Below are 27,797 nucleotides of genomic sequence, written 5' to 3'. Positions count from 1 at the left end.
CACCCTGTTTTGACCCAGTTGAGACTCAAACCCAAGTTTAGGGACCAGGATGACACAACTGAACAAGTTTGAGGACCTAAATGGTCGATTTGCAAGTTTAGGAACCGGGATGACACATCCGAATAAGTTTAGGGACCGAGATGACACAGATGAACAAGTTTGAGGATCTAAACGGTCGATTTGCGAGTTTAGGGACTGGGATGACACAACGGTATAAGTTTAGGGACCGCTGGTGCACTTTACTCTAATTAAAACTAGCATTTCTTCTAACCTGTCAACACATCTGAACATCGTCACATTGTTCTTGTTCAGCAGCAGTAGCTGGCATCAGCAGCAACTGCTGAAGCTTTTAGTAATTGGTCGGTTTGCTTGGCTACAAACCACTCCCTGATTCCCTGAACCACCACGCTTTATTTTCAAGCAGTTTGATGATCACGCACCGGAGTTTCTAAATGAGGTAAGATCAACTGCCTGCAACCAACAAAGATACTGGATCCTGTAACGACCTATATCTTGCCGATGATGAGTCGTTTTAAGCAGGGCAGGACAGCAACTGGAAACCAAGGAACCAAGATTGCTAAGAGGGGGAGACGCAATCACACTGCTACTTATTCATAATGTCTTAATATAAGAGTAGCAGTTGAGGATTGCGCATCAAAGTCGATTTCTGCTTCAATTTATTCTTCAGGTCCATTTGCAAACCTAACCGCTAATTGTCATATAAGTATATGATTAGGTCAAGAGTTGCGTAAGACATGATATCTGCATATCGCTGCTTGCATTGGCTGCTTCTCGTCTGATATATGCTTGCGTTTGAATATGACTAGAGTCTAGTGAGAGATATTATCCTGTTACGTACGATAACTTGCATGTATCTTGATTCGTATTATTTTCCAGACGTACTTCCACCGGCATTTATTTTATTGGTAGCAAAACCCAAGTGGATGCAGCATATGGAGTGGTAGACACGTATGATGATCAGATCCAATGGAGAGGGTTCTTTGTCCAAACAAACTTAACGAACGCTGGTAAAAATACCAACGCATCGAAAATAAAATCTTGGAAAAGAAGCATTCATGCGCCTATATTCATATCCTAGGTACAGTTTTTTTTTCCCTACAATGAATCGAAGCCGAAAGAGAAAAGTGCCATATGCCCATATACATGTACTGCTCTTGCTTTAATCTCTTCCAGCTAGCACCCTAGCAGCAGTCTCCGTTATGAAAGATGCTGATGAGCACCTCCAATAGCAAGAGCGAGAGCAACCTCTCCTCGTCTCCCTCTCAACCACTCTCCTCTCTATGCATGCCAATGTCATCACCAGCATATATATATTTATATACGCAGACACACAGATGACATATATAAGCATATATATATATATCTAATCTATACAAGGTAAGAGCGAGACGGCCGGAGAACGAAGTCATTAGCTGCAGCTGCAGGCAGGATGGTGGTAGTGTGTAACGGAGTGAAGATGGAGGAGGACTACGTGTTCAAGATCGTGGTGATCGGCGACTCGGCGGTGGGGAAGACGCAGCTGCTGGGGCGCTTCACCCGCGACGAGTTCTTCCTCGACTCCAAGTCCACCATCGGCATCGAGTTCCAGACGCGCACCGTCGACATCGCCCGCCACCGCGTCAAGGCCCAGATCTGGGACACCGCCGGCCAGGAGCGCTACCGGGCGGTCACCAGCGCCTACTACCTCGGCGCGCTCGGCGCCATGCTCGTCTACGACGTCACCAGCCGTCGCACCTTCGACCACGCCGCGCGCTGGGTCGCCGAGCTCCGCGCCCACGCCGACAAGTCCATCGTCGTCATGCTCGTCGGCAACAAGGCCGACCTGGCCGGCGCCGCCTGGTGGCTGCAGACGAAGCGGCCGCCTTCGCTGAGGAGCAGGGGTTCTTCTTCTCCGAGGCGTCCGCGCTCAGCGGGGACAACGTCGAGCGCGCCTTCCTCACTCTACTCCAGGAGATCCACGCCAACGTGTCCAAGAAGAAGCTGGAGGCGGCACCAGACGAGGCCACCGGCGCAGCCGCCGCCGTGCTGGCTCTCAAGGGCACCAAGCTGTCGCTCGCTGATGAGATATCCATCATGGAGACGAGCGCCTTGCGTAGAGCAAGCAGCTGCTCCTGGTGGTGCATGCATAATTGCGTATACATACAACAGCTCATGAAAATTCAATTTGGAAATATATATTTCGCAGAACAGTCTGTTTCCACCAGCGTTCCTCGTGTCGACTAAGTTCAGATAGTTTATGCTCCAAAAGAAATTTTCTTAACAGAGATAAAAGATAAAAAGGAATGTTATACATGTATTATGTAAATAATAATCAGACCAAACAAATCGAAGCAAGTTTGGGAATGTGATGAGACGGAAGGGCCCCTTTCTGCATTATGCTGTAATTCGCTACCCTAGAGTAGTTAAACTGAAGACAAAATACGAGGCAATCAAGACCAATTCCCCAGACAACTATGGAGTTCTGAGTTTGCAGCCCACAGGGACATGAATTTTGTATTATCAACTTAGACACCAGGGCACACTTGCCACTTTGACAGCTGCAGTTAGCTTCAAAAAACCAGGTGCAGCCTCGCCACGCAAAAAGAAATGATACTTATGCTGAACCTCTGCAAGCTGCATAAGAAAACCTAACGGTATCCACGTAATGCCTGCGTTTACTCCACTGTAGATTTTCACGAGATCTAGCAAAAGGATTAGATTAAGGTGAACAAGGCTCTTGCGGTTCTGACTGACTGCTCTGAACTATTCGAGACATCAGCTTAGATATCTCAAAGATCGCGTTCTGTACCTGATCGTCTTCTGAATCTGTCGGCCGAACCCACAAGGGTGACTGCAGTCCTGAACTTGCAGCCTTCTTGCCCTTTCTAGACGTTGATAGGGCTCTCTCCAAGTCTGATTGTCTCAAGGGTCTAGGCTTCTGAAATAGCAGTAGAAAGAGAAGAACCAAAACCAGTGTGAGACTAGTAATCAAACTTTACTTCTTCACTAGCATCCAAATATAAACATCATGACTTCCAACTACAGACAGATAACCTAAAGTCCAAATAACAATTCTATCTGAATTTTATCCATGAATCCAACCTAATACAATCAACATATTCCAAGGTAACAATCAACATCATCATGTTAACAGATTATAGCAAATAGCACTGAGTTATCAGAAATGAATGTGTAATCTAGTTTAGCACTAAGCCTCAACCAGGTATTTTCTTAAAGGTCAAGAAAAGGGACAACCCACAAACACATGCTGAAAACAGTATATCTCAACAAGGCCCCTTTTTTAGCCCTGTCTGGCAGCCCCACAACTTGGGGTGGGGCAGGGGTGGTGGTATGTGGTGTATCCAAGTATTCTAGTATAGCTATGAGTTGAAATGAATTTTTAGAATACAGCATGCAATCCTACATAGCTCCAGATTAAGTGGAAACAGAAGTAAGAATACTCACATCTAATTTCCTCCTGTTTTTCTCACTGTCCAACAGCTCCCTAATAGGGTAGAAAGCTGCCTGCTTGCACAGTTCTAGTATGTCTGATCCAGTAAAGCCCTCGCACAATCTTGCAATGTGATCATAATCAATATTAGGCTCGACATTTTCTCCCTTCAACACAACCTGAAGTATCTTGCTCCTTTCACTCTGAACAGGAATTCCAATTTCAAATATCTGAGTAAAGCGCCTCAGGATGGCCTCATCTAGCTCAGATGGCCTGTTTGTAGCAGCCAGGACCATTACACGAGCATTCTCTGAAAAGACATACAAGTTATCATTAAGTAAATAATTTGCATATCCACATTTCAAAATAACAACCATTCAGAAAGATATACCACCAAGAAAAATCTCATGTGATGACCAGTAAGATATCAATCAAATAAGTATATATTTGTATTGACTTCTTATGTCCACCTTAGACACATAACTTCATGCAGATGAAAAACATTTGTTAAGCAATCCCTATATCCACTTGACCAACTCATTTGTTTTTTGCTGAAGTACTGGGGAATCATGCTGGATTAGGGACTCATTTGGTTATTGATCAACAGTGTACAAAGCTACGTGTTACCCTACACATATTAGTATGGATCCAGTGGAGAAAGAACACATGTCTAGAATTAGTTACTTTTAACAGGGCAAAGGCAGAAAGAAATAGGGCCCATGCCATGGCAACAACTTTTCCGTTGGTTTCCATGGTTTGTTGAAGCTGCAAATACAACAACAACAACAACAAAGCCTTTAAGTCCCAAACAAGTTGGGGTAGGCTAGAGTTGAAACCCAACAGAAGCAATCAAGGTTCAGGCACGTGAATAGCTGTCTTCCAAGCACTCCTATCTAAGGCTAAGTCTTTGGGTATATTCCATCCTTTCAAGTCTCCTTTTATTGCCTCTACCCAAGTCAACTTCGGTCTTCCTCTGCCTCTCTTCACGTTACTATCCTGACTTAGGATTCCACTACGCACCGGTGCATCTGGAGGTCTCCGTTGCACATGTCCAAACCATCTCAACCGGTGTTGGACAAGCTTTTCTTCAATTGGCGCTACCCCTAATCTCTCACGTATATCATCGTTCCGAACTCGATCCCTTCTTGTATGACCGCAAATCCAACGCAACATACGCATTTCCGCGACACTTAGCTGTTGAATATGTCGTCTTTTCGTAGGCCAACATTCTGCACCATACAACATAGCAGGTCTAATCGCCGTCCTATAAAATTTGCCTTTTAGCTTCTGTGGTACCCTTTTGTCATATAGGACACCAGACGCTTGCCGCCACTTCATCCACCCTGCTTTGATTCTATGGCTAACATCTTCATCAATATCCCCGTCCCTCTGTAGCATTGATCCTAAATATCGAAAGGTATCCTTCCTAGGCACTACTTGACCTTCCAAACTAACATCTTCCTCCTCCCGAGTAGTAGTGCCGAAGTCACATCTCATGTACTCAGTTTTAGTTCTACTAAGTCTAAAACCTTTGGACTCCAAAGTCTCCCGCCATAACTCCAGTTTCTGATTCACTCCTGTCCGGCTTTCATCAACTAGCACTACATCGTCCGCGAAAAGCATACACCAAGGGATGTCCCCTTGTATGTCCCTTGTGACCTCATCCATCACTAAAGCAAACAAATAAGGGCTCAAAGCTGACCCTTGATGTAGTCCTATCCTAATCGGGAAGTCATCCGTGTCTCCATCACTTGTTCGAACTCTAGTCACAACATTGCTGTACATGTCCTTAATGAGCCCGACGTACTTCGTTGGGACTTTATGTTTGTCCAAAGCCCACCACATAACATTCCTTGGTATTTTATCATAAGCCTTCTCCAAGTCAATAAAAACCATGTGTAGGTCCTTCTTCTTCTCCCTATACCGCTCCATAACTTGTCTTATTAAGAAAATGGCTTCCATGGTTGACCTTCCGGGCATGAAACCAAATTGGTTCATAGATACCCGCGTTATTGCTCTCAAGCGATGCTCGATAACTCTCTCCCATAGCTTCATAGTATGGCTCATCAACTTAATTCCCCGGTAATTTGTACAACTTTGAATATCCCCTTTATTCTTGTAGATCGGTACCAATATACTTCTCCTCCACTCATCAGGCATCTTGTTCGATCGAAAAATATGGTTGAACAGCTTGGTTAACCATACTACAGCTATGTCCCCGAGGCATCTCCACACCTCGATTGGGATACCATCCGGTCCCATCGCCTTACCTCCTTTCATCCTTTTCAACGCCTCTCTGACCTCAGCTTCTTGGATTCTCCGCACAAAGCGCCTATTGGTGTCATCAAAAGAGTCATCCAACTGAAAGGTTGTGTCCATATTCTCACCATTGAACAATTTGTCAAAATACTCTTGCCATCGATGTCGAATCTCATCCTCCTTTACCAAGAGATGCTCCCTTTCATCCTTAATGCACTTAACTTGGTTGAAGTCCCGTGTCTTTCTCTCACGAACCCTAGCCATCCTATAAATGTCCTTCTCTCCTTCCTTCGTACTCAAATGTTGGTAAAGATCCTCGTACGCTCTACCCTTTGCCACACTTACAGCTCGCTTTGCAGTCTTCTTTGCCACCTTATACTTCTCTATGTTGTCCACACTCCTGTCATGATACAAGCGTCTATAGCATTCTTTCTTCTCCTTAATAGCCCTTTGAACTTCCTCGTTCCACCACCAAGTATCTTTAGCCTCGCATCCCCTTCCTTTGGTTACTCCACACACCTCTGAGACTACCTTTCGAATGTTGGTTGCCATCTTGTCCCACATATTGTTTATGTCGTCTTCTTCCTTCCAAGAGCCCTCTTTGATAACCCTTTCCCTAAATACCTCTGACGTCTCCCCTTTCAGTTTCCACCACTTTGTTCTTTCAATCTTAGCTTGTTTATCCCTACGGGCACGCACCTGAAAACGAAAATCTGCCACCAAAAGCTTATGTTGAGAAACAACACACTCCCCTGGTATCACCTTGCAATCCAAGCATGCTCGTTTGTCCTTTCTTCTTGCGAGGACAAAGTCAATCTGGCTACAGTGTTGTCCGCTACTGAAGGTCACTAGATGAGATTCTCTCTTTCTAAAGAAAGTGTTGGCTATCATCAGGTCAAAAGCTACCGCGAAGTCCAGAACTTCCTCCCCCTCCTGATTCCTACTACCATACCCAAAACCTCCATGAACTACCTCGAAACCTGCGCTTGTAGTACCTACATGCCCATTAAGATCTCCTCCTATAAAAAGCTTCTCACTACTAGGTATAGCTCTAACCAGGCCATCTAAGTCTTCCCAGAACTGTCTCTTAGCACTCTCGTCGAGGCCTACTTGGGGGGCATACGCACTAATTACGTTCAAGACCATATCACCAACGACAAGCTTGACTAAGATAATCCTATCTCCTTGCCTTCTCACTCCCACCACACCATTCTTGAGGCTCTTATCAATCAAAACTCCTACTCCATTTCTATTCGCGACTGTCTCTGTGTACCAAAGCTTGAAACCTGTATTGTCCACCTCCTTCGCCTTCTGACCCTTCCATTTAGTCTCTTGAACGCATAATATATTTACACGCCTCCTAGTCGCGGTATCAACTAATTCTCTTAACTTACCTGTAAGTGACCCTACATTCCAACTACCTAAACGGATCCTAGTTGGTTCGACTAGCTTCCTTACCCTTCGCACCCGTCGACTCTGATGCGAAGACCCTTGCTCATTTTTCACTACACCCGGGCGCCGATGTAGCGCGCCACTAAGGAAGCGACGACCCGATCTTTGGTTACTTGACACCATGCCCAGATCACGACACGGCGCGTCACGGGGGTGACGACCCGGCCCTTGCCCATTTAACACCATACCCGGGTTCCGATATGGCGCGTCGCTAAGAGGGTTACGCCCCAACGATTTTCTTTCGGGTTTTATCTCCATTTAAGTGGCTAAGTTTTTACATTGGCTCGCCACGCCTAACACAACCCTCCTCCTTTACCAGGGCTTGGGACCTGCTATGCTGGGACACCAAAGACGCCCCACCATAGGCGGAGTTTTGTTGAAGCTGCAAATATTTTCATGAAAAAAGTCTGCCCTACATTGATTTTAACAATTTGCATAGGGAGGGGGACCTTTCTTTTCTATCGAACATGCAGGAGTGCTGTATTTCATTTCATTTAAGAAGATTACTCAACTGTACAACACCAATGACACAACGCACACACATCATGAAACAGTCGTCCCGCTAGAAAGGGAAGGAACGCCATAAAAGCTACTGCGATAGGCCTTAGGCAAGTTCGCCGTTACAACAATTAATTTCTCCTAAAAAGGTGAAACATAAATACACAAAAAATAAGAGGAAATTGTCTTGTTTTACAAGGAACAATGGATATATAAACTGAAAACATTTGTTGTTACTAAACTATTAGTTTGCTTTCTGTGGATTTTACACTGTTTCAGCATTAAAATTTCTGAAAACATGGTACTACTATCACACTAGTATTGTGGTTAGAGTCACAAGCATGTATGTACAGATATCTCGATGTCAGTTAACAACACTAATCTCATCAAGACAGTACGGACAGATAATGTGTGCCAAAGCAGATTATTCTCATAGGGGTGGGGGTGGCAACGTCTTCTCAAATTCAAGACACAAAATAGATGTGTGCACAAGGATGTGCATCAAGGTATCATGGCTCCCCCTGGCCACCACAACTGTCCTTGTGTTGTCCCACATGACCAGGCATAAAGACAATCAATGTAAGTACGACCAAGGGATATATAGCTAAACGAAAATGTGATAACCGGAGATAAAAATACCCATGGTAACCATTGTATCAGACCACTGGCCAATCCCCAGGGGAAAAATCATCACAGTAACCAACCAGCAACCAGTAATGTCAAGGCTGCAAGAATCTCCATAGTCCATACAGATATACAACAGAAGTCATGATATTACTAAACCTATTTACACATCTATGAATATAGTTGGCATTATAAACTAGCTAAAATAGAGCAAATAAGAGACACAAACTAAGCCAGAGCAGTGGTGTAAACAGGTTTGTTAAGAGCAACGGAACATATGGCCGGTGTGGGATTATTATTCCCACAAGGCTTAAAGCACACGTCTGTATTTATAGGCTTCAATCATGGAAGCGAAATGAAAGTGGTGACTGCTGTGGAATTATTATATTCACACAAAGCACAAATCTATATCTGTTGCTTAAGTCTCTGGAATGTCTAATTTAACAAAAACAGGGAAAGTGCATCTTATTTTAAAACATGAAAAATGGAAAACCCCATTGCATTATTCAGCAAAATCCATTGCATTATTCACAATAATATGCAGTACGAAGATTTTATCGATAACAAATGGAATGATGCAAACAAAAACAAACATGGATGGTGTTGACAATCAAGATTTATTATGCTAATAATGTTCTATACAGGGTGCTTATTTGTAGTAGGGTTATGCTGCTTGCATGCTCATAAAGAATTATTGCAACTATACCATCATCGTAAGCAATGTTTCACAAGTTCACATCGTTGTCAACAAATGTATGTTGTAACATCAACTTTCATGGAAGCAGGCAAAGTATAAGAGGACTCACGATCGGTGGTGAAGCCATCCCAGAGGGACATGAACTCTGTCTTCATATTAGTCATGGCTTCATGGTCGGTTGTCCGTCGCTGCCCCAAGAAACTATCAACCTCGTCAATGAAGATAATAGCGGGCTGGAGCTTGTGAGCGAGACTAAATACAGCAGCCACTGCCACAGAAATAACATACCAACATCAGTGTATAGCATACACACACAAAAAAAAACAATACAATTGGCATCAATTCTAAATTAGTAAATATGTGGACAGTTAAATTAGCAATGCAAATCAATACAATACAGCCACCGTCAATAATAACGTATAAACATCAGTCCATCACATACAAACAAAAGAAGAAGAAACTACTATAAATGGTATGGATTCAAAATCTGTGGATTCCTATAGCATCCCAACACAAAAGACTATGCAATTGCCATCATTTCTAAAGCAAATAAGCATCTGTAGGCAGCTCAATTAGCAATGTGACTAAAAAATGCAGCGGAGCCACCGCTGCCACATAGCCACAGCAATAATAACATATAAACATCGGTGTTTGGCATACACAAACAAAAGAAAAGGCACAATATGGCAAAAGACCACTATAATAGGTATGGATTCAAAACTTGGTGGATATCCGGAGGACTAGCATTAAATCAGCATGAAGACTAGGATCAACCAAGAGTGTAATCGCTCACCGAGCTTCTGCGCGTCCCCGAACCACTTGCTCATGAGATTGGAGATCCTGACATTGATGAAGACGGCGCCGGACTCCCTGGCGATGGCCTTGGCGAGCATGGTCTTGCCTGTCCCGGGCGGGCCATAGAGAAGGACGCCCTTCTGTGGGCTGAGGAGCTTGCCGAAGGCGAATAACTCAGGGCGGCGCAGAGGCAGGATGACGAGCTCGTAGAGCGCCTGCTTGACCTGGTCGAGGCCGCCGATGGAGTCGAACTCGACGTCGATGCTGTCGGGGTTGATGACGTCGCACGCAATCACGTCCTGTCGGTGAGGGAGACGCCAACGGAGGATTGAGGCGAAGTGAGGTGAACCCTAGATGGGGGAGGCGGGTGTGGATCGGAGCGGGGGGAGGAGGAGGAGGGGAGGGAGGGACGAACCTCGTAGGGCGTGGTGGAGACGAGGGTCCGGCCGAGGCGCTTGGCGATCTCCTTCTTCTGCTGCTGCGCCTTCTGGGAGGCGGCGCGGTTGGGGCCGAGGTGGCGGAGGCCCGCGAAGAGGACGAGGCAGCTGAGCGCGGCGCTGGCGGCGTACAGCACGAGCTCCTGCACGAACCGCGACGACTGCTCCGACGACCTCATCGCCCTCCCTCGCCGCTGAGGCTTTGCTCCCCCGTCCGTCCCGCGGATGCCGGAGGGAACATTGGGAACTCGGGTTGCCTTTGCTTGCCTTCTTTTTCCTTTTTCTCTTTTTTTTTTTTCTTTTCCCAGAGACTTTTGGGGCGGAGGTGGATGGATGGATGTTTCTGGCGAGAGGAGGAGAGGATTGCTGCATTAGATTAACGGCTAATTATAGGGCTGGGACTCTCTGCTCATCAACATCTGTTGCTTTCTGTGATTTTTGCTGAGCGGTGAGCTACTGGACTCTTAATTTCTGAACTGAAGAAATATGTTTTCTGTTTGTGCATGATGATTTCGATTGTTTTGTCTCGGAAGGAAAAAGAAAGAAACAATTTTGTCTCGTGCTGCTAGTAGTCCAAATCAGGCATTACAAACCAGCTCATTTTTTTGATTACAGGGTATTTGGATTCCCAGACTAAATTTAACCTATTGTGAGACAATTAATTATACAATACAACAATAAAAATAGACTAATTATAGGCTAATGAGAGTGAATGGGTTCCTTGTGTCTAGAATCCTTGGACTTGTATATATTTTTCCCCTGTGTCTACAATCCTGTATAGCCTCTATCTGTAATATAGAGATCTCATGATCATTGGGAGATCTAAATATATACGTTTAGGGCAATACGTACTGTCATAATAGGACAAAACAAAAGCTCGTATTTTCTGGAAGTGAACCATGCCTCAGAAATTAACCTTTTACTGGTAGAGATAATAATATCATAATATGTTTGATCGTTGTTGGGGAGAAGATGTTTGATTTTTATTTTATTTTATTTTTATTTTTTGAGAGCAAGAGAAGATTTTTAATGGCTGGGCAACACAGCAAGACACCAAATCGTGCTGCAGAATGCTGCCCAACACGTTGGAGTCCCGGACACCGCCCAGCATGCGACCCAACCCATTTACATTTTCCATCCACGGTTTCAGCCGAGCCAGTGCGCGGTCCAGTCCGGCCCATAAGCCAAATTGCACCGCGCGCATCCCCAGCGTGGGGGTGGCAGCGTGTGTTGAGTGGCAGCTCGGCCTGCAATAAAGCTTGGAGTTGGATAAACTAAGCGGTAACGCTATCATTAAGACGTCCGGAAGACGGGACGTTTTGCTCCAATCACTGCCGCATGCGTTGTTCGCCTAAAAAGTAACATCAACTCATGCCCGCCTCGCTTCACTCCACTCCCGCCCTTACCTCTTCCGCATCCCCTGCCACGCACCAACGCCCGACGTCCTCCCCTACCGGGAGCCCCCAACGCTCGAAGATCCAGCGGCCCTCTCCCCCACCCCGGCGAGATCCTTGGAGCAGGAGCGAGATCCACTCTCCTCCGGCGAGATCTGTGGAGGTGGCGCGGCGGTGTTGCAGGGGAGTGGGCAGCTCCCCTCCACCCTCGGCGCGGCGCCCTCACCTCCCCCGGTGGCGCCCTCTCTCACCTCGGTGACTGAGCTCCCCCCACCCTCGGGCGGCCATGGCGCTCCTCGCCCTCTATCCCCACCGTCGTCGCCGAGCCAAGCCCGGTACTGGTGGCATTAGTGGTAGTGGTGCTCGTGCGCCGCCGTTCGCCACCGGCTCCGACCCCGATGGCTAGAATCGACCGGCCCAGGTTTCCCCTCCCCTATGATGCAAATGCATGTTTCAAGTGTTTTAGTCATTTCAAAGGTATGTTGCAGCTGTTTGTTATGGATGTTGCACAAGTAGATCGGAGGATGTTGCACGTGTTGCATATGTTGCAAGTGTTTCAAAAGCATGTTGCAAGTGTTTGTTCAAAATGTTCCATCTGTTTCAGATATATGTTGCAATCATTTTTAATCCAGATGTTACATATGTTGTAACAGTATATTCTAAATATTTCAGCTGTTTCAGTCTTATGTTGCAGTAAATATTTTTTATGTTGCAATTGTTTTATCTGGATGTTGCATATGTTTCACACACATGTTGCAAACGTATGTCCCAAAGGTTTCATCTGTTTTAAACGTATGTTACATTCAAGTGTTTCATGTTGTAAGTGCAGACCGCCGGCGTTGGTGTCCATGAGACCGGGCAGGGCCAAGCCATGGTCACCAACGCGTGGAGGAGGCGTAGGCCATCACCAACGGTGTGTGGAGGAGGCACAGGCGACGCGGTGCTGTTGTGCAAGAGGCAGGGGCGAGTCTTCCTGTTGGTGTTTGGGATCACCGGCTAGTAAATTTCTAGTTTGCGCGTCTAGCCCAAATAGTGTGCTCGAAGGACACAAAGATTATACAGGTTCAGGCAGAATATCCCTACGTCAAGTCTGTTGCTGCTCGTGTTACCAGCACTGTCTGTAGTAGGGGTTACAGATGGGCAAGAGAGGGAGCGGATCCCAGGTCTCTGGTGGAAGGATTAAAAAGTGCTGAGAGTTTATTTAGCTGCTTAGCTGTGTGCTCGTGCCTATGTCCCTTTGTTGTGTTGCATTGTGTTCCCCCTTTTATTGAAGAAGGGGAAGATGCAGGTTACATCAGAAACAGAGAAGAGAGAGAGAAAAGAGGGAGAAAATTGGGGAGAAGAAGCCCTCTAGGACCGACGCGTCCTTCTTGTCCTTCATGCAGGTCCCACCGACGCTTTAGATGGTGATAGGGGTGGCACCACGTCAGGCTCCTGTTCACCACTGCTGCTATGCCTCAATGTCATTAGCTGGTTGTGGTGTCCCATCCCATCTTGGCAGATGGCGTGGTGAACCGATGTGCCTATCAGCGATCATACGGGGATTAGGCAGCACAGCGCCCACGCACCCGTCACTGTTGGCGATGCAAACCCCCGGGCATGGCATGTCACGGCCATGGGTCACGTCAAGGCATGCCCACGCCCCTTCTGGTGCTAGAGGCTTGACCCAGGTCTACACGCTTAGACCCGTAGTGGTTGGGGTGGTACGACCCCCGTGGGGTGAGGCAGAACCCGTGCCCGAGGGGTCGGGCGAGATGGAGCCTTCACCCGATGGGTCAGGCGACACGGGGCTCATGCCCGAGGGGTCTCGTGAGGCGAAAACTATCCCTTCAGGGTCAGTCGAGACTGAAATACATCCTTGATTATCTAGGCGAGTTGTCGTCTGTGGTCCTCAGATCTCTTCTTTGGGTATCCCTAATACTGATACCCGGCAGTAGCCCTCGAGCCTATGGAGGAGTAGAATACTCTTTTATAGGCTTTTTTGGACGGAGCAACTTTGAGGGCTTCAATCTTCTACTACTCATGGGATGCCTTGGTGGGTTACGATCCCTTTCTATTGCGACCGAACTTCTTTTGAGGGCATGTAGTTGTGGGATTTCTTTGGGGACCGAAGAGGATTTCCTTAATTTTGGCCCCTCTTAGGACCCGATCGATCCACCATTGTCACACGACCGCGTATTCGGTCTCTTCATGAGTCCAATTCGCCTTGAGCCCCCATGCATTGTGGGGGTCCGATCAAGGGGTCGCCTCGTCTTGCAATCGTTCTCTCTCAAACGTTTTTTCGACAAAATGAAGGGGTTGAGCCGTGCCATGTTTTCCTCGGTGGACGAACCATAGTGCTCGGTTAGCTGTTAACGGGCTAGTTTGAGTGGGGCCCCGGTGTCCCATTCACGGGGGTCTGGCATGGATCAGTTGGGGACCGACTCTAGATTCCTAACGGCCAGTACATATAGTTCTTGGATCCGTTCGTCTGGTCCCAAGGGCTCGCTACCTTTCTTCAAGGAAAAACCATGGATAGCATGTAGCCCTAGACTTGAACATGGGTCGGGATGCCTGTAGCGCTCATGCGCTTGGGTATTGGCCATTAGCAGGCCTATCCTTTTCCACCCCTCGCTCTAAAGGTGCCCTAGAGTGGTTGTGAATCCGTCGGTGGGCCAACCTTCGAACTCATGGGTTGTAATGGGCTATGGGAGCATTTTCAGCCCCGTATCCCTTCCTTACCTGCGACGGTTCTTGACGCATCTATTGGGTGAACTATCATCTAGCACATCCTTCGAGGGAACGGCCAGAGGTAGCGTGCGCATGATCTTCGGTGGGGGCGATGTGACGCAGCACAGCAGACATCAAGAAGGAGGTGCCCCCTCTGGCACAGGACTTATCTACCAAGATAGGGGAAGAGATCATCCCCCCCCAAAAAATTAGTTAGTTAGATAAACGAAGTGGTGGTCTTGTAATAAATGAACAAGTTTTAGTTCTTTTGTGTTATAAAAAGGTTATTGCATTCCAACCCTTTTTCGTTGTTAAGGCTATGAAGCTTAAGGCACGAGCAAAAGAACCATGATCACGCTGGTGAGCAAGAGCGCCGTAGCCGCTGGGGCATAGGTTCCTTGCAGTCCGATCAACTTTACTTAGTGTTTGTTTTCACATCTCTCACTTTTAGATCTTATCATGAGGAGTCGGGTACAACGATTGTTTCTAAATAGGTATGCTCTTATCAGCCCCTAAGTGAGGCCCATCCTTGTGCCATTGCTAGGGTCAGGTGTCACTAAGGATCGAGGACGAGATAGCAAAAAAGAAAGCATTTTTGTATTTTAGAAACACCGTTATTAGTTTTCATGGGTACATGCATATACTAAGGGTAAAAACGACGTAGCTGCTCGATGTTCCATGCATTGACGAAGACCTTGCCATCGATGGTCTTGAGCTTGTAGGTGTCGGGTCAGAGCACTTTCTGCGATGATGTATGGTCCCTCCCACGGCGGAGAGAGCTTGTGATAGTTTTTGTTGCTCTAGACGAGGTAGAGTACCAAGTCCCCGACGTTGAAGGCCCGACCCCGCACCCGACGGCTGTGGTACCGACATAATGCCTGCTGGTACTTAGCCAAGCGGAGGAGGGCATCATTGCGCACCTCATTGAGCTAATCTATGGCATCCTTGAGGGACACCTCGACTCCCTACTCGTTGTACGCCCTGACCCTCGGCGCTCCATAGTTGAGGTCAGTCGGGAGGATAGCCTCAGAACTATAGACCATGAAGAAGAGTGTGTAGCTGATGGCCGGTTAGGGGTCATCCTCAAGCTCTAGAGCACCACAGAGAGCTCCGTGACCCATCGTTCGCCAAACTTGTTCAACCGATTGAAGATCCTAGGCTGAGTCCTTGTAGGACCATGTCGTTCATGCGCTCGACCTGCCCGTTCGTGCAGGGTGCGCCACGGCGGTCCAATCGATGCTGATGTGGTATTCATCATAGAATCAGAGGAACTTTTTCCCAGTGAACTGCATGCCATTGTCCATGATAATGGAGTTTGAGACTCTAAAGCGATGGACGATATCAAGGAAGAACATCACAGCTTGCTCGGACTTGATCATGGAGATCGGCCGAGCCTCTATCTACTTTGTAAACTAGTCTACGGTGACAAGCAAGTGCATATAGCCTCCGGGCGCTCTCTTGATAGGTCCGACCATATTGAGCCCCTAGACCATGGATGGCCACATGATGGGGATCATTTGGAGTGCTTGGGACGGTCGGTGGGTCTGCCGAGCGTAGTATTGGCACCCTTCGCAGGTGCGCACAATCTGTTCAGCATTGGCTACTACGGTCGGCCATTAGAAGCCCTATCGGAACACATTTCTAACCAGGGTCCTAGGTGCGGCATGGTGCCCGCAGACCCCACCATAAATATCTCTCAGCAACTGCTTCCCTTGTTCGATGGGGATACATCGCTGCAAGATTCTGGTGTGGCTTCACTTGTAGAGATCCCCCTCAATAATGACAAAGGACTTGGCGTAACATGTGAGCCACTAAGCCTCCGTTTTGTCCATCGGTAGCACCTCACGGAGAAGGTAATCGAGGTAAGGCATCCTCCAGTCAGCAAGAGGTCTAGGCTCTACCATTGGGTCTACGTCAAGCTCCATGTCCTTGAGGTCAGGAGGAGTTGAGGGTTGGTCAGCCCCCAAGCCCAGGGTCGGTGGCCTATCACCAGTTCATTCTAGCTCCTCGTAGCAGACCGAGGGCTTGTACTAGTTACTGGCAAAAATGCCCGTCGGCACCGGCTCTCGATCGGATGCCATCTTTGCCAGTGCATCGGCTGCTTCGTTGAGCCACCTTGGGATGTGATTGAGCTTAGGACCGTCGAACTTGTCCTCTAGCTAGTAGACCTCTCAGCAATACGTAGCCATCTTAGCATTGTGGTAGCTTGACTCCTTCATGACCTGGTCGATGACTAGCTGGGAGTTGCCCCGGACATCGAGCCATCGGATGCCCAGCTCAACAGCGATACATAGGCTGTTAATGAGTGCCTCATATTTGGCCACATTGTTGGAGGCAGGGAAGTGGATGCAGACCATGTACTTCGCACGCACTCCGAGGGGTAAAACAAAGGTCATCCCCATGCCAACCCCCTTCTTCATCAGCGACCCATCGAAGTACATCAACCAATATTCCTGGTAGACAGCCGCTGGCGACATTTGGATCTCGATCTATTCTGCCATGAAGTCAGCCAGGACTTGGGACTTGATGGCCGTCTGAGGGACATATGAAATACCCTAACCCATCAACTTGAGTGCCCACTTCGCAATCCTTCCTATGGCATCCCGGTTTTAGACAGCCTCACCGAGGGGGAAGGATGTCACGACCGTCATTGGATGTGACTCAAAGTAATGATGTAACTTTCTCTTAGTGATAAGGATAGCATATAGGAGTTTCTAGACTTGGGGATAGCGAGTCTTGGAATCGGACAAGACCTCTAAAAGGTCTAGTTTGGTTTTGGTGAATTGATAAAACCCTAAGTGCTAACCTAGTTCATCTAAGTGATTATGAGATAGGTAGCATTATTCCAAGTGGTAAAGCAATGGTGAAGATCATAATGATGGTGATGCGATGGTGATGATCAAGTGCTTGGACTTGAAAAAGAAGAAAGAGAAAAACAAAAAGCTCAATGCAAAGGTGAAATTTATAGGAGCTTTTTGGTTTAGTGATCGAGACACTTAGCGAGTATGATCACATTTAGGATTGATAGACATACTATTAAGAGGGGTGAAACTCGTATCGAAATGCGGTTATCAAAGTACCACTAGATGCTCTAACTCATTGCATATGCATTTAGGATCTAGTGGAAAGCTAACACCCTTGAAAATGTTTGTGAAAATATGCTAACACACATGCACAAGGTGATACACTTGGTGGTAGGTAGATTTAAGCAAGGGTGAAGAAGTTGGTGAATTGAAGGAGGTGTTTTTTCACTGTCAAATAGTGATCGGACACTGAGTTTGAAGTGACTGGACTCAGCCTTCTAGCGTCTAGTCAATTATAAAAGAAGGTGGTACTCTTGGCCTGAGACCAGACATAGGTGATCGAACTCTACCTGAACACTGTTTAGCATCTGGTCCTGCTGATGTGGTAGCACATAGAGAAGAGGGTGAGTGATCGGACATTGGGCAACTCTGGTTGGGCATGACTAAACGCGTTCGATCATGAAAAACCATCTCTAGAATCTTACTGGAAATGACCAGACTCTAGTGATGGAGCGTCTGGTCACTATGAGCAGCGCATCCGGTCACAACTTAACACGTGGCACGAAGCAGACTAGCCGTTAAGATCGAGCGCTCAACATTTGAAGCTGATGACACGTGGCGATCATTAGGCGACCAGACATAGGGGTCCAGCATCTGATCAACCTGACCGGCACGTCCGGTCACCCTAAGTTCTGCTGTAGTGAGAGCCTAATGGCTCTATTTCATTGGGGGTTCTATTTAAAGGCATGTGGCCAGCTCTAGCTCATACTCTTGGTCATTTACATTGACATAGCAACCTTGTGAGCTTAGCCAAAGCCTCTTCATCATTGATTCTTTATCTTTATGAGATTCGGAGAGAATTCAAGTGCATTGCTTGAGTGATTGCATCTAGAGGCACTTGGTGTTTGTGTTTCACTGCCGGATTCACTTGTTACTCTTGGTGGTTGCCACCACCTAGATGGCTTGGAGCAGCGGAGGAGGATTGGCATGAGTTGGTGATTGTTTGTGGCCATCTCTCAATGATTGTGAGGGGTCTTGTGCCTTCCCCGGTGGAGCACCGAAAGGTAACTCTAGTGGATTGCTCGTGTCATTGAGTTACCTCATTTGTGGGTAGGTTCTTGCGGTGTCTAATTGTGTGGACGAGGTTCGTGCAACAGCTCTTAGCCGCCGAACCACCAAGTGTTGGTTGACACAACGGAGACTAGCGTGCTGGCAAGCACACGAACCTCGGGAGAAAAATTAGTTGTCTCTTGCCCTTTAATGTTCTCCTGATGATTGAATTGGTATTCATCTTATGATTGGTTCACTCATTTACATGGCGGTATAATCACCTTACTCACTTATTTACATTCTTGCAAACTTAGTATAGCTAGAATTGAGAGTTTGCTTTGTAGTTCAAGTTCATCTAGTGGAGCTCTTTAGTGTAGTAAGTGTGAGAGCTTTTAGTGAGTAGTGACTTAGGAAATTGTATGTCTAGTGATCATAGTAACTAGAATTGTTGAATAGGTGGCTTGCAACCCTTGTAGAGTTAGAGCAAGTTTGCATTTCTCTATTTGTCATACTAATTAAATTGCTCTAGTTGATTTGTAGATTTTTAAATAGGCTATTCACCCCCCATCTAGCCATATTAGGACCTTTCAAGTGGTATCAGAGCTATGGTCACCGTTTGATTGAAGGCTTAACAACCTCAGTGTCAAATTATGGCTCAAGTTGTGTTCAACCATGTGGGGGGCAAACCACCATTTTTTGATGGCACATGTTATGATTATTGGAAGAGAAAGATGAAGATGTATCTTGGTTCAATCATTGATCAAGTATGGGATATGACCGAGAGTGACTATGCTATCATTGATCCCAACAATCTCACCAAGCAAGACAAGGCCAACAAGCAATGCAATATAATGGCTCTCAACACCATATACAATGTCATTGATTCCAAGGTGTTTGAGCAAATCAAGGATTATGATGGAGCTAATAAGGTGTGGAAGAGATTGGAGGAAACATATGAGGGCACACCAGTGGTGAAGAGTGCTAAGTTGTATATCCTCAAGGACAAGTTGAGAAGCTTTAAGATGAAGGATGATGAGAGCATTTTGGAGATGTTCCATCGGTTGCAAGTGATTGTTAATGACTTGAAACCTATGAGAGAAAAGATCAATGATGATGATATCTCTTATCGGTTCTTGATGTGTTTACCTCTAAGGTTTGAGATATTGAGATTGCTTATTATAAGAGGAGGATTGAAGGAGATTACCCCTAACCAAGTACTAGGTGATGTCATGACATAAGAGACATACTGTGTGAAAAGGGAGGGGGTTGACAAGGATGACAAGAAGGAAGATGAAGACAAGAAGAAGAAGAGTATAGCATTCAAGGCTAGCCCATCATCCAAGAATAAGGGCAAGTCCAAGAAAGAATCAAGTGATGATGAGGATCTTAGTGACATTGATGATGAGGCCATGGCTCTATTTGTGCGCAAGATGGGCAAATTCATGAAGAAGAGGGTTATGGTGCAAGAAAGAGAAGAGATCACACCAAAAGCAAAAAATATGTGAGAACATGTTACAATTGCAAGAGCCCTGATCACGTTATAGCGGATTGTCCCTACAATAGTGACAATGATGAGGATGAGAAGAAGAAGCACAAGAAAGAAAAGAAGGAGAAGAAGGAGAAGAAGATGACCTTCCAAAAGAAGAAAAAGGGTGGAGGCTATGTGGTCACTTGGGATAGTGATGGCTCTTCGGATAGTGATGGATCTAGTGATGATGGTAAGAAATCTATGAAGAGAGCAGTAGCAAGCATCGCCATCAACAACAAGCCCTCCATCTTTGACACTCCATCAACATGCCTCATGGCAAAGCCTACCAAGGTACAATATGATGTGAGTGATGATGATGAATGTGAAAGTGATGCTTGTAGGAGTGATGATGATGATGATGAGTACACCAAGGAGGAGCTCATGGACATGTGTGAGCAAGTGCACACTTGCTTTGAGATAAAGAGAAAGGAGTGCAATGAATTATGCAAGAAAGTCAAATTTCTTGAGCAATCCTTTGATGAGCTCAATGCCACTCATGAGAGGCAAATAGAAGCCCATGAGAAGCTTGGCAAAGCTCACTCTAAGCTTGAAAATGATCACTTCTCTCTCATCAAGCAAGTCAAGAAGGAGCAAGTGATTGTGTCTTGTGATGTGGGACTAACATGTGATATTATTGATGAATCTTTTTATAAGCCCATTGTTATTGCTCCCACTAACCCTTCTTGTAGCACTTCTACTTCTACTTCACATTTGAGTGATGATTTCACTTGTGATGCCTCATTAATGATAGAAAATGAGACCCTCAAGAAGGTGGTGAATGAGCTCACTCGTGCCTTAGGCAATGCCTATGGTGGAGATGCCCGCTTGCTAAAGTGCTTGGGTAGCCAAAGGTTTTTTATCAATAAAGAGGGATTAGGCTATACCTCCAAGAAAGACAAGGTGGCCTTTGTCACTCCCAAAGCTAGCTTTGTGAAGGGCAATAGTCGGTTTTGTAATAGATGCAAGCAAGTTGGGCATATAGAGAAATATTGCAAGACTAACAAGAACAAGCAACCTAATGTATCCTCAATTAGATTTGATTCTTGTTACATGTTTATTAAGGGTGCCAATAGTGTGAAGGCTAAGTTTATTGGTACACCAATTGTGGGCCCAAAAAAGGTCATTTGGGTACCAAAGACCTTGGTAACTAACCTTCAAGGACCCAAGCAAGTTTGGGTACCTAAAAAGAATTGATCTTCTTTTGTAGGTCAATTATAAAGCCAGAGGAAGACATTGTGTGCTTGATAGTGGGTGCACACAACACATGACCGGTGATCCTAGAATGTTCAATTCAATTAGTGAAAATAAGAGCAATGGGATTGATAGTATCACGTTTGGAAACAATGGCAAAGGCAAGGTCAAATGGCTTGGTAAGATTGCAATATCTAATGACATGAGCATATCCAATGCGTTGCTAGTAGAGAGCTTGAACTTCAATTTACTATTCATGGCTCAATTGTGTGATCTTAGATTCAAATGCATATTTGGGGTAGATGATGTAGAGATCATAAGTATAGATGGCTCTAACTTGATCTTCAAGGGCTTTAGATATGAGAATCTATACTTAGTTGATTTCAATGCTAGTGAAGCTCAATTATCTACATGTTTGTTCACTAAGCCTAGCATGGGTTGTTTATGGCATAGAAGGCTTGGTCATGTTGGAATAAAACATTTGAATAGATTGGTCAAGCATGACTTGGTTAAAGGCTTGAAAGATGTAGTGTTTGAGAAAGATAAGCTTTGTAGCTCTTGTCAAGCCGGAAAACAAGTTGGAAACACCCATCCTAAGAAAAGCATGATGAGTACTAGTAAAGCATTTGAGTTATTGCACATAGACTTGTTTGGTCCAACTCAATACACTAGCATTGATGGTAACAAATATGGCTTTGTAATTGTAGATGATTTCACTAGATACACATGGGTGATCTTTCTTGTTGACAAGAGTGATGTGTTTGCAACCTTTAAGACATTCATCAAGAGAATTCATAATGAGTTTGAAACAACCATCAAGAAAGTAAGAAATGACAATGTAAGTGAGTTTAAGAACACAAGAGTGGATGATTTGTGTGATGAGTTTGGAATTAGGCATCAATTTTTGGCTAAGTACACTCTATAATCAAATGGTCTAGTTGAAAAAAAGAATAGAACTTTGATTGACATGGCAAGATCAATGTTGAGTGAGTACAATGTGATTCATTCTTTTTGGGTCGAAGCAATCAACATGGCTTGCTACTATAGCAACCGACTCTATTGTCCCCCCATGATAGAGAAGACACCTTATGAGCTATTGAATGGAAGAAAGCCCAACATAGCATACTTTCAGGTTTTTGGTTGCAAATGCTATATCTTGAAGAAAGCACGAGATTAGGCAAGTTTGACAAGAAATGTGATGAAGGATTCCTACTTGGATACTCAACTACTAGCAAAGCATATAGAGTTTGGAATTTGGATAGTGGTACTCTTGAGGAAGTTCATGATGTTGAATTTGATGAAACCAAGGGTTTCCAAGATGAGAATGAGAACTTGGAAGATGTTAGAGGCATTCAACTTTAAAAAACCATGAAGAACATGGATGTTGGTGAATTGAGGCCTAGGCAAATGAATGATGATGAAGATGATCAAGTGCAAGTGCTCTCTAACACAAATTTGCAAAATGATACAAATCAAGCTAGTACAAATGGCTCTCATGACAATGAACAAAATCAAGTGGCCAGCACATCATCTCAATCCAATGATCAAGCAAGTGCAAGCAATCAAGTGCAAGTGCTCCAACCAACCAATATTGCAAGGGATCATCCACTTGGTGGTTGGCACATTTGAGCAAGGGTGGAGAAGTTGGTGAATTGAAGGAGGTGTTTTTCACTATCAAACAATGACTGGATGCTAAGTTCGAAGTGATCGGACTTAGGCTTCCAGCGTCTAGTCAATTATAAAAGAAGGTGGTACTCTCAGCCTAAGACCGGACGCAGGTGATCAGACTCTGCCTAAACACTATTCAATGTTCGGTCCTACTGATGTGGCGGTGCATAGAGAAGAGGGTGAGTGACCAGACGTTGGGCGAGTCCGGTCGAGCGTGACCGGACACGTCCGATCATGAAAAACCGTCTCTAGAACCTTATTGGAAATGACCAGACTCCAGTGATGGAGCATCTGGTCACTTTGAGTAGCACGTCCGGTCACAACTTAACATGTGGCGTGAAGCAGACTAATTGTTAAGATCAGGTGCTCAGCATTTGAACCTGATGACACGTGGCGATCATCAGGCGACCGAACATAGGGGTCCAACATCCGATCAACCTGACCGGCACATCCGATCGCCCCAAGTTGGGCTACAGTGATAGTCTAATGGCTCTATTTCATTGGGGTTCTATTTAAAGGCATGCGGCCAGCTCTAGCTCACACTCTTAGCTATTTACATTGACATAGCAACCTTGTGAGCTTAGCCAAAGCCCTCCCACTAATCTCCATCATTGATTCTTCATCTTTGTGAGATTGAGAGAGAATCCAAATGCTTTGCTTGAGTGATTGCATCTAGAGGCACTTGGTGTTCGTGTTTCGCTACCAGATTTGCTTGTTACTCTTGGTGGTTGCTGCCACCTAGATGGCTTGGAGCAGCAGAGGAGGATTGGCATGAGTTGGTGAGTGTTCGTGGCCAACTCCCGATGATTGTGAGGGGTCTTGTGCCTTCCCCGATGGAGCACCGAAAGGTAACTCTAGTGGATTGCTCATGTCATTGAGTTACCTCACTTGTGGGTAGGTTCTTACGGTGTCCAATTGTGTGGACGAGGTTCGTGCGATAGCTCTTAGCCGCCTGTGGCAGAACCGCCCGAAATAATGCACTTACGAAGGCGCTTGTCTTCCACTGACACTAAGCGCCCCGAGAGCGAGCTACATCAAGCAGGTTCCGTCGAGCACACCCCGAGGGAAAGCCCGAATGATCCACATTTTTCTCCAAGGATCCAATAATGAGAATGAGTTACAATACTTAGTCCATTTCATACATTCAGAGTTCTTAAAAATTATATTATTACATTACCAACTTTAGAGTGCGGAATATTAAACAACAAAATGAAAATAAACATCAATTAAACATCTATCAATAATAAGCAAGGATCCGTCTGTGCCCACCAGAAGAATCTTTCATACAATGGCTACTCCTCAAGTAGTACCTACAACAGGGGTAAATAAACCCTAAGTACACAATGTACTCGCAGGACTTATCTGACTAGTGAGAATAATTTCCCAACTCCAAGGGATATGATAAGCTTTATGGTTTGCTAGTTTCCTTTTTTGTAGAAAGCAATACTAATAGTGGATCCTTATTTATGTTATTATTAGCAGTCACGACTAATTCTTTATTTAGCCATTCTATGTAAGCACCTATTCTACTTTCAAGCAAGAGTTGAGCAAACAGTTCCATTTCATCACCTTTCATCTTTAAGTTCTTACAACAGTGCTAGACTGTAGACAAGCCATACCAGATTGCTCGGTGATTGATGAATCAATGTGCCCAGCTAGGTACCCCGAAATACATGCCCCGCTTGTACCCCAGGCATAAGCAGGACCAATCCATCACTCTCCTATCACAGGGTCTAGGTCCCCATCCAAACTTGGACTCTTAGGCCCCGCTCTTGAGTCCTGGACTCAGTGCAATGCTTAGACCTCCACCATCCTCGCCTCCAATCAGTCGTTCCAGAAAGAGCTGGAACCCACGACAAGAGAGCAACAAGTCTTCCCTACGCCCATACCCAAGTATGTGCTCGGGATAATAAGTATGTGACTTGCCTAGAACCTAATGCAATGGCTGGTCCTTAACTGACACAGACAGAGAAAAAGTGTAACTAAGTTATTCCCTATTAGCCACAGGACACAACCTCTTACACCCACCAATACCCAAACCATATCCCTGCCCGATCTCCAATTTCATTTCCACCATTTTATCATGAGTGATAGTAATCACCTATTGTGAGTAACGGTAGGTTACTCATGCTATCGAATCCTGAGCAGAGTAGCTACTTGATCTATACTAGTAGGACGCGTAGGTAAGTATATTTATGCATTTAGTTTCCATGAAATGCCAGTAACGTAAATGCACATCATATATATATATTCAGTGAGCATTCAAAAATAGGGATTATGCACCAAGGCTTGCCTTGGGCAGGCGGTGTGTCAATAGAGTCAGCAACGAATGGCTCTAGGGCTCCCTCCTATATGAGAATATCCTCCTCATACTCCTCAATGATATCCTTGAACTCCTCTTCGCCTGTAGGAACGAACTCTACCAACTCGTTATCTATAGGCATGAAATGATGATGCAACACTTACTAATACGGCAACAACAACTCTTAAAATACGAACACACCTATCAAGCTACTAAGCTAGTTCTACCAACTAAGGTGCTAAGTTACCTATTGTTACCACTAACAAGTATGAAACACGACATGTACTGGCCGCGTGTGCACGGACGGTGCGGTGCTGCACCACAGTGGCAAGACTGCATCAGGGGTGGCTAGGAGGTGATAGCAACCTAGCAAGGGTGCGCTAGGTGATGAGTAGGTGGAGGCAAGGCGAGCGGTGCAACAGATTGAGCGTAAGTATCTCTAGAGTGGGGGCCTTCCGCCGACGCATGCTGATACGGTCTTATCGACCCGGCGGGAAGGAAGCTCCAAATTGGAGCATGGCACGGCAAGAATCACTGCAAGATGGGGTCGGGTGGCTGGCTGACTACACAATGGAACCATGAGCAAAGTTAATTGGACTAAGGTGACTCCACCAAGCTGAATTGAAGGTAGGGGTCCGGCGACCATGGCGATAGAGGAAACAGGGGAAGGACCGACAAGGCTTGGTTCGACATTGCCATGGCAGGACATGGCTATCAACTCAAAGTTCAAGCACGCATGTGCTATAGGCCATTGGGGAATCAGCTAAACACGCTCAGGGATGGTTGGCCGCATTGCTGTAATTAGCATGCCAATGGTAGCTCGGCCCTGTGCGTCACAGTGGCTGGCGCTGATCTAGGGAGAGGCAGCAGCGTAGCATCGCATCGAGTGCGGATGTGATGGCAAAGGCAGGTGGGGCAAGCCCACGTGCATGCAGCCATGAAGGATCAGTAGTAGTAGTGGCTATGCGACAGCAGCGATCGAAGTGCAGCACGGCCGGGGACATAGCACGATGCGATAGTGAGCAACTGCAGCATCGCGCGATAGCAATCAGGACTGGCCAAGCCATAGGCCAGCCGTGGCTAGACTGAGGACACCCCTAACCCAGGCACATGACCACATGCTCATGGCATAGCTAGGATGATCACGGTGAACACAGGCACATGGTGACCATGCACTGGACACAGGTGGCCGAGACATGAGGGCGTGTATAGTTTTTGACGCACCAATTCCGGCCAAACTAGCCTGCCTAAAGCTCATCCACCTCGATGAAGCTAAAGAGGGTTGGTTAAGCTGCTAATAGGACCTACCTGCTCGAACCAAGGTGTTGTGGAGAGGGAGATAGGGGACTGTCAAGCTAGCAGTGCCGACCGACATCCGGAGCTACAACTAGGCTGTCAAGTTACTATTTTAAGCTTTCCAATGCAATTAATTAGTGATCAAGCCAAGCCCTAACCAAACTAACCTTGCTACCATTAAGAAGTATAGACTTTGATGCTAACCACTAAGCAAAAATATAGCACAAGCCTTGGGCTAGGTTTTCTAGATTTAATCCACCAATATCGCATCATCACACTACTTTCAACTCAAGAATTTTGCTAAGTCTAGATCGAATTCGCACCAAATTCGATTTCCCAGCTACCAACCATGCTAGCTAGGGAATTCATTTCTTGATCATAGGTATTTCATCATCACCTATGAAGTTTGTACTACAAACTTTATTAAAGTTTCATCTATGTGTTCTATAGCATTTTTGTTCAATAAAAATTCATTTAAAACCCTAAGTGATATAACGCGACATTGAATGTAGCTTTCATTTTGTGTTTCCGACGATCGTTTTGAGTGACAAAAATCGATCTATATACTATATCACATGCATTAACACATAACCATGATGCTCATGACATGTTTTAGCAAAAGATTTATAGTGTAACATCGAGGGTGTTACAAATCTACTCCCTAAAACAAAATCTCGACCCGAGATTTCATGTACCTAGTGTGGGAAAAGAGATAATAATTATATTTTAATGTTGACAACTACCTTGGTGAACTAGAAAGAAGATGGGGGTAATGCTTCAAGATATAGCTCTCTTGTTCCCATGTGGCCTCATCCTCCGAGTGGTTCTGCCACTGAACCTTGTAGAACTTCACCACATTGTTCCTTGTCACTCTTTCCTTTCCGTCTAAGACCTTGATAGGATATTCAATATATGTCAAGTCAGGCTAGAGGGGAAGCCCTCCATAGCTTCATCAAGGACCCGCAAACATTTCTTCAACTGAGATACGTGAAACACATTGTATACCACTGATAAAATATCTAGAAGCTGGAGACGATAAGCAACTGGGCCACACTGCTCCAAAACCTTGTAAGGACCCACATATCGAGGGGCTAGCTTGCCATGAACACCAAACCGATGTACCCCTCTCATAGGAGACACCTTAAGGTACACATAGTCCCCAACTGCAAACTGCAAAGTCCTTCTTCGCTTGTCTGCATATATTTTCTATCGGTTTTGAGCTGCCTTCAAGTGACTTTGAATAATGCTGACTTGCTCTCAAGCTTCTTTGATGAAATAAGGCCCAGAATATCCATGGTCTCCCACTTTAACCCAGTTAAGTGGTGTCCTACACTTCTTTCCATATAGAGCTTCAAATGGCGCCATACGAATGATTTCTTGGTAGCTATTATTGTAAGAAAAATCAGCTAACTTCAGGCATTCA

The 27,797-nt window shown here is 45.6% G+C and overlaps 1 protein-coding gene and 1 pseudogene across 2 annotated transcripts; one reads left to right on the top strand and one right to left on the bottom strand.

Moving 5' to 3' along the window:
- The first annotated feature begins 1,421 nt into the window (after positions 1 to 1,421).
- Positions 1,422 to 2,244, top strand: LOC136524660 (ras-related protein RABA4c-like; annotated as a pseudogene).
- Positions 2,245 to 2,296: 52 nt separating this feature from the next.
- On the bottom strand, positions 2,297 to 10,551 carry LOC136520929 (uncharacterized). Of its 2 annotated transcripts, XM_066514615.1 has the most exons (6): positions 10,192 to 10,551; positions 9,775 to 10,075; positions 9,091 to 9,249; positions 3,466 to 3,761; positions 2,810 to 2,938; positions 2,297 to 2,702 (listed from the first exon to the last, which is right to left on the bottom strand). In XM_066514615.1, exons 1-6 carry the CDS (start codon positions 10,390 to 10,392, stop codon positions 2,694 to 2,696), a joined length of 1,095 nt encoding a protein of 364 aa, XP_066370712.1. In that variant the 5' UTR covers positions 10,393 to 10,551; the 3' UTR covers positions 2,297 to 2,693. The 2 variants fall into 2 exon arrangements, with proteins under 2 accessions (XP_066370712.1, XP_066370711.1); XM_066514614.1 differs by having other exon boundaries at positions 2,297 to 2,938.
- Between the last annotated feature and the right edge of the window lie 17,246 nt (positions 10,552 to 27,797).

Source organism: Miscanthus floridulus, chromosome 18 (assembly GCF_019320115.1).
Source record: "Miscanthus floridulus cultivar M001 chromosome 18, ASM1932011v1, whole genome shotgun sequence".
Classification (NCBI taxonomy): domain Eukaryota; kingdom Viridiplantae; phylum Streptophyta; class Magnoliopsida; order Poales; family Poaceae; genus Miscanthus; species Miscanthus floridulus.
This window is presented reverse-complemented; position numbering and strand designations above follow the sequence as displayed.

What these genes read in the sequence shown, in the direction of transcription:
- LOC136520929 (XM_066514614.1), bottom strand. Translation starts at nt 10,392, where the DNA reads ATGAGGTCGTCGGAGCAGTCGTCGCGGTTCGTGCAGGAGCTCGTGCTG. An exon ending in TCTCCACCACGCCCTACGAG is followed by an intron (nt 10,076 to 10,191) that starts GTTCGTCCCTCC and finishes CCTCACCGACAG; the next exon opens with GACGTGATTGCGTGCGACGT. An exon ending in GGATGGCTTCACCACCGATC is followed by an intron (nt 3,762 to 9,090) that starts GTGAGTCCTCTT and finishes ATGTCTTTTCAG; the next exon opens with AGAATGCTCGTGTAATGGTC.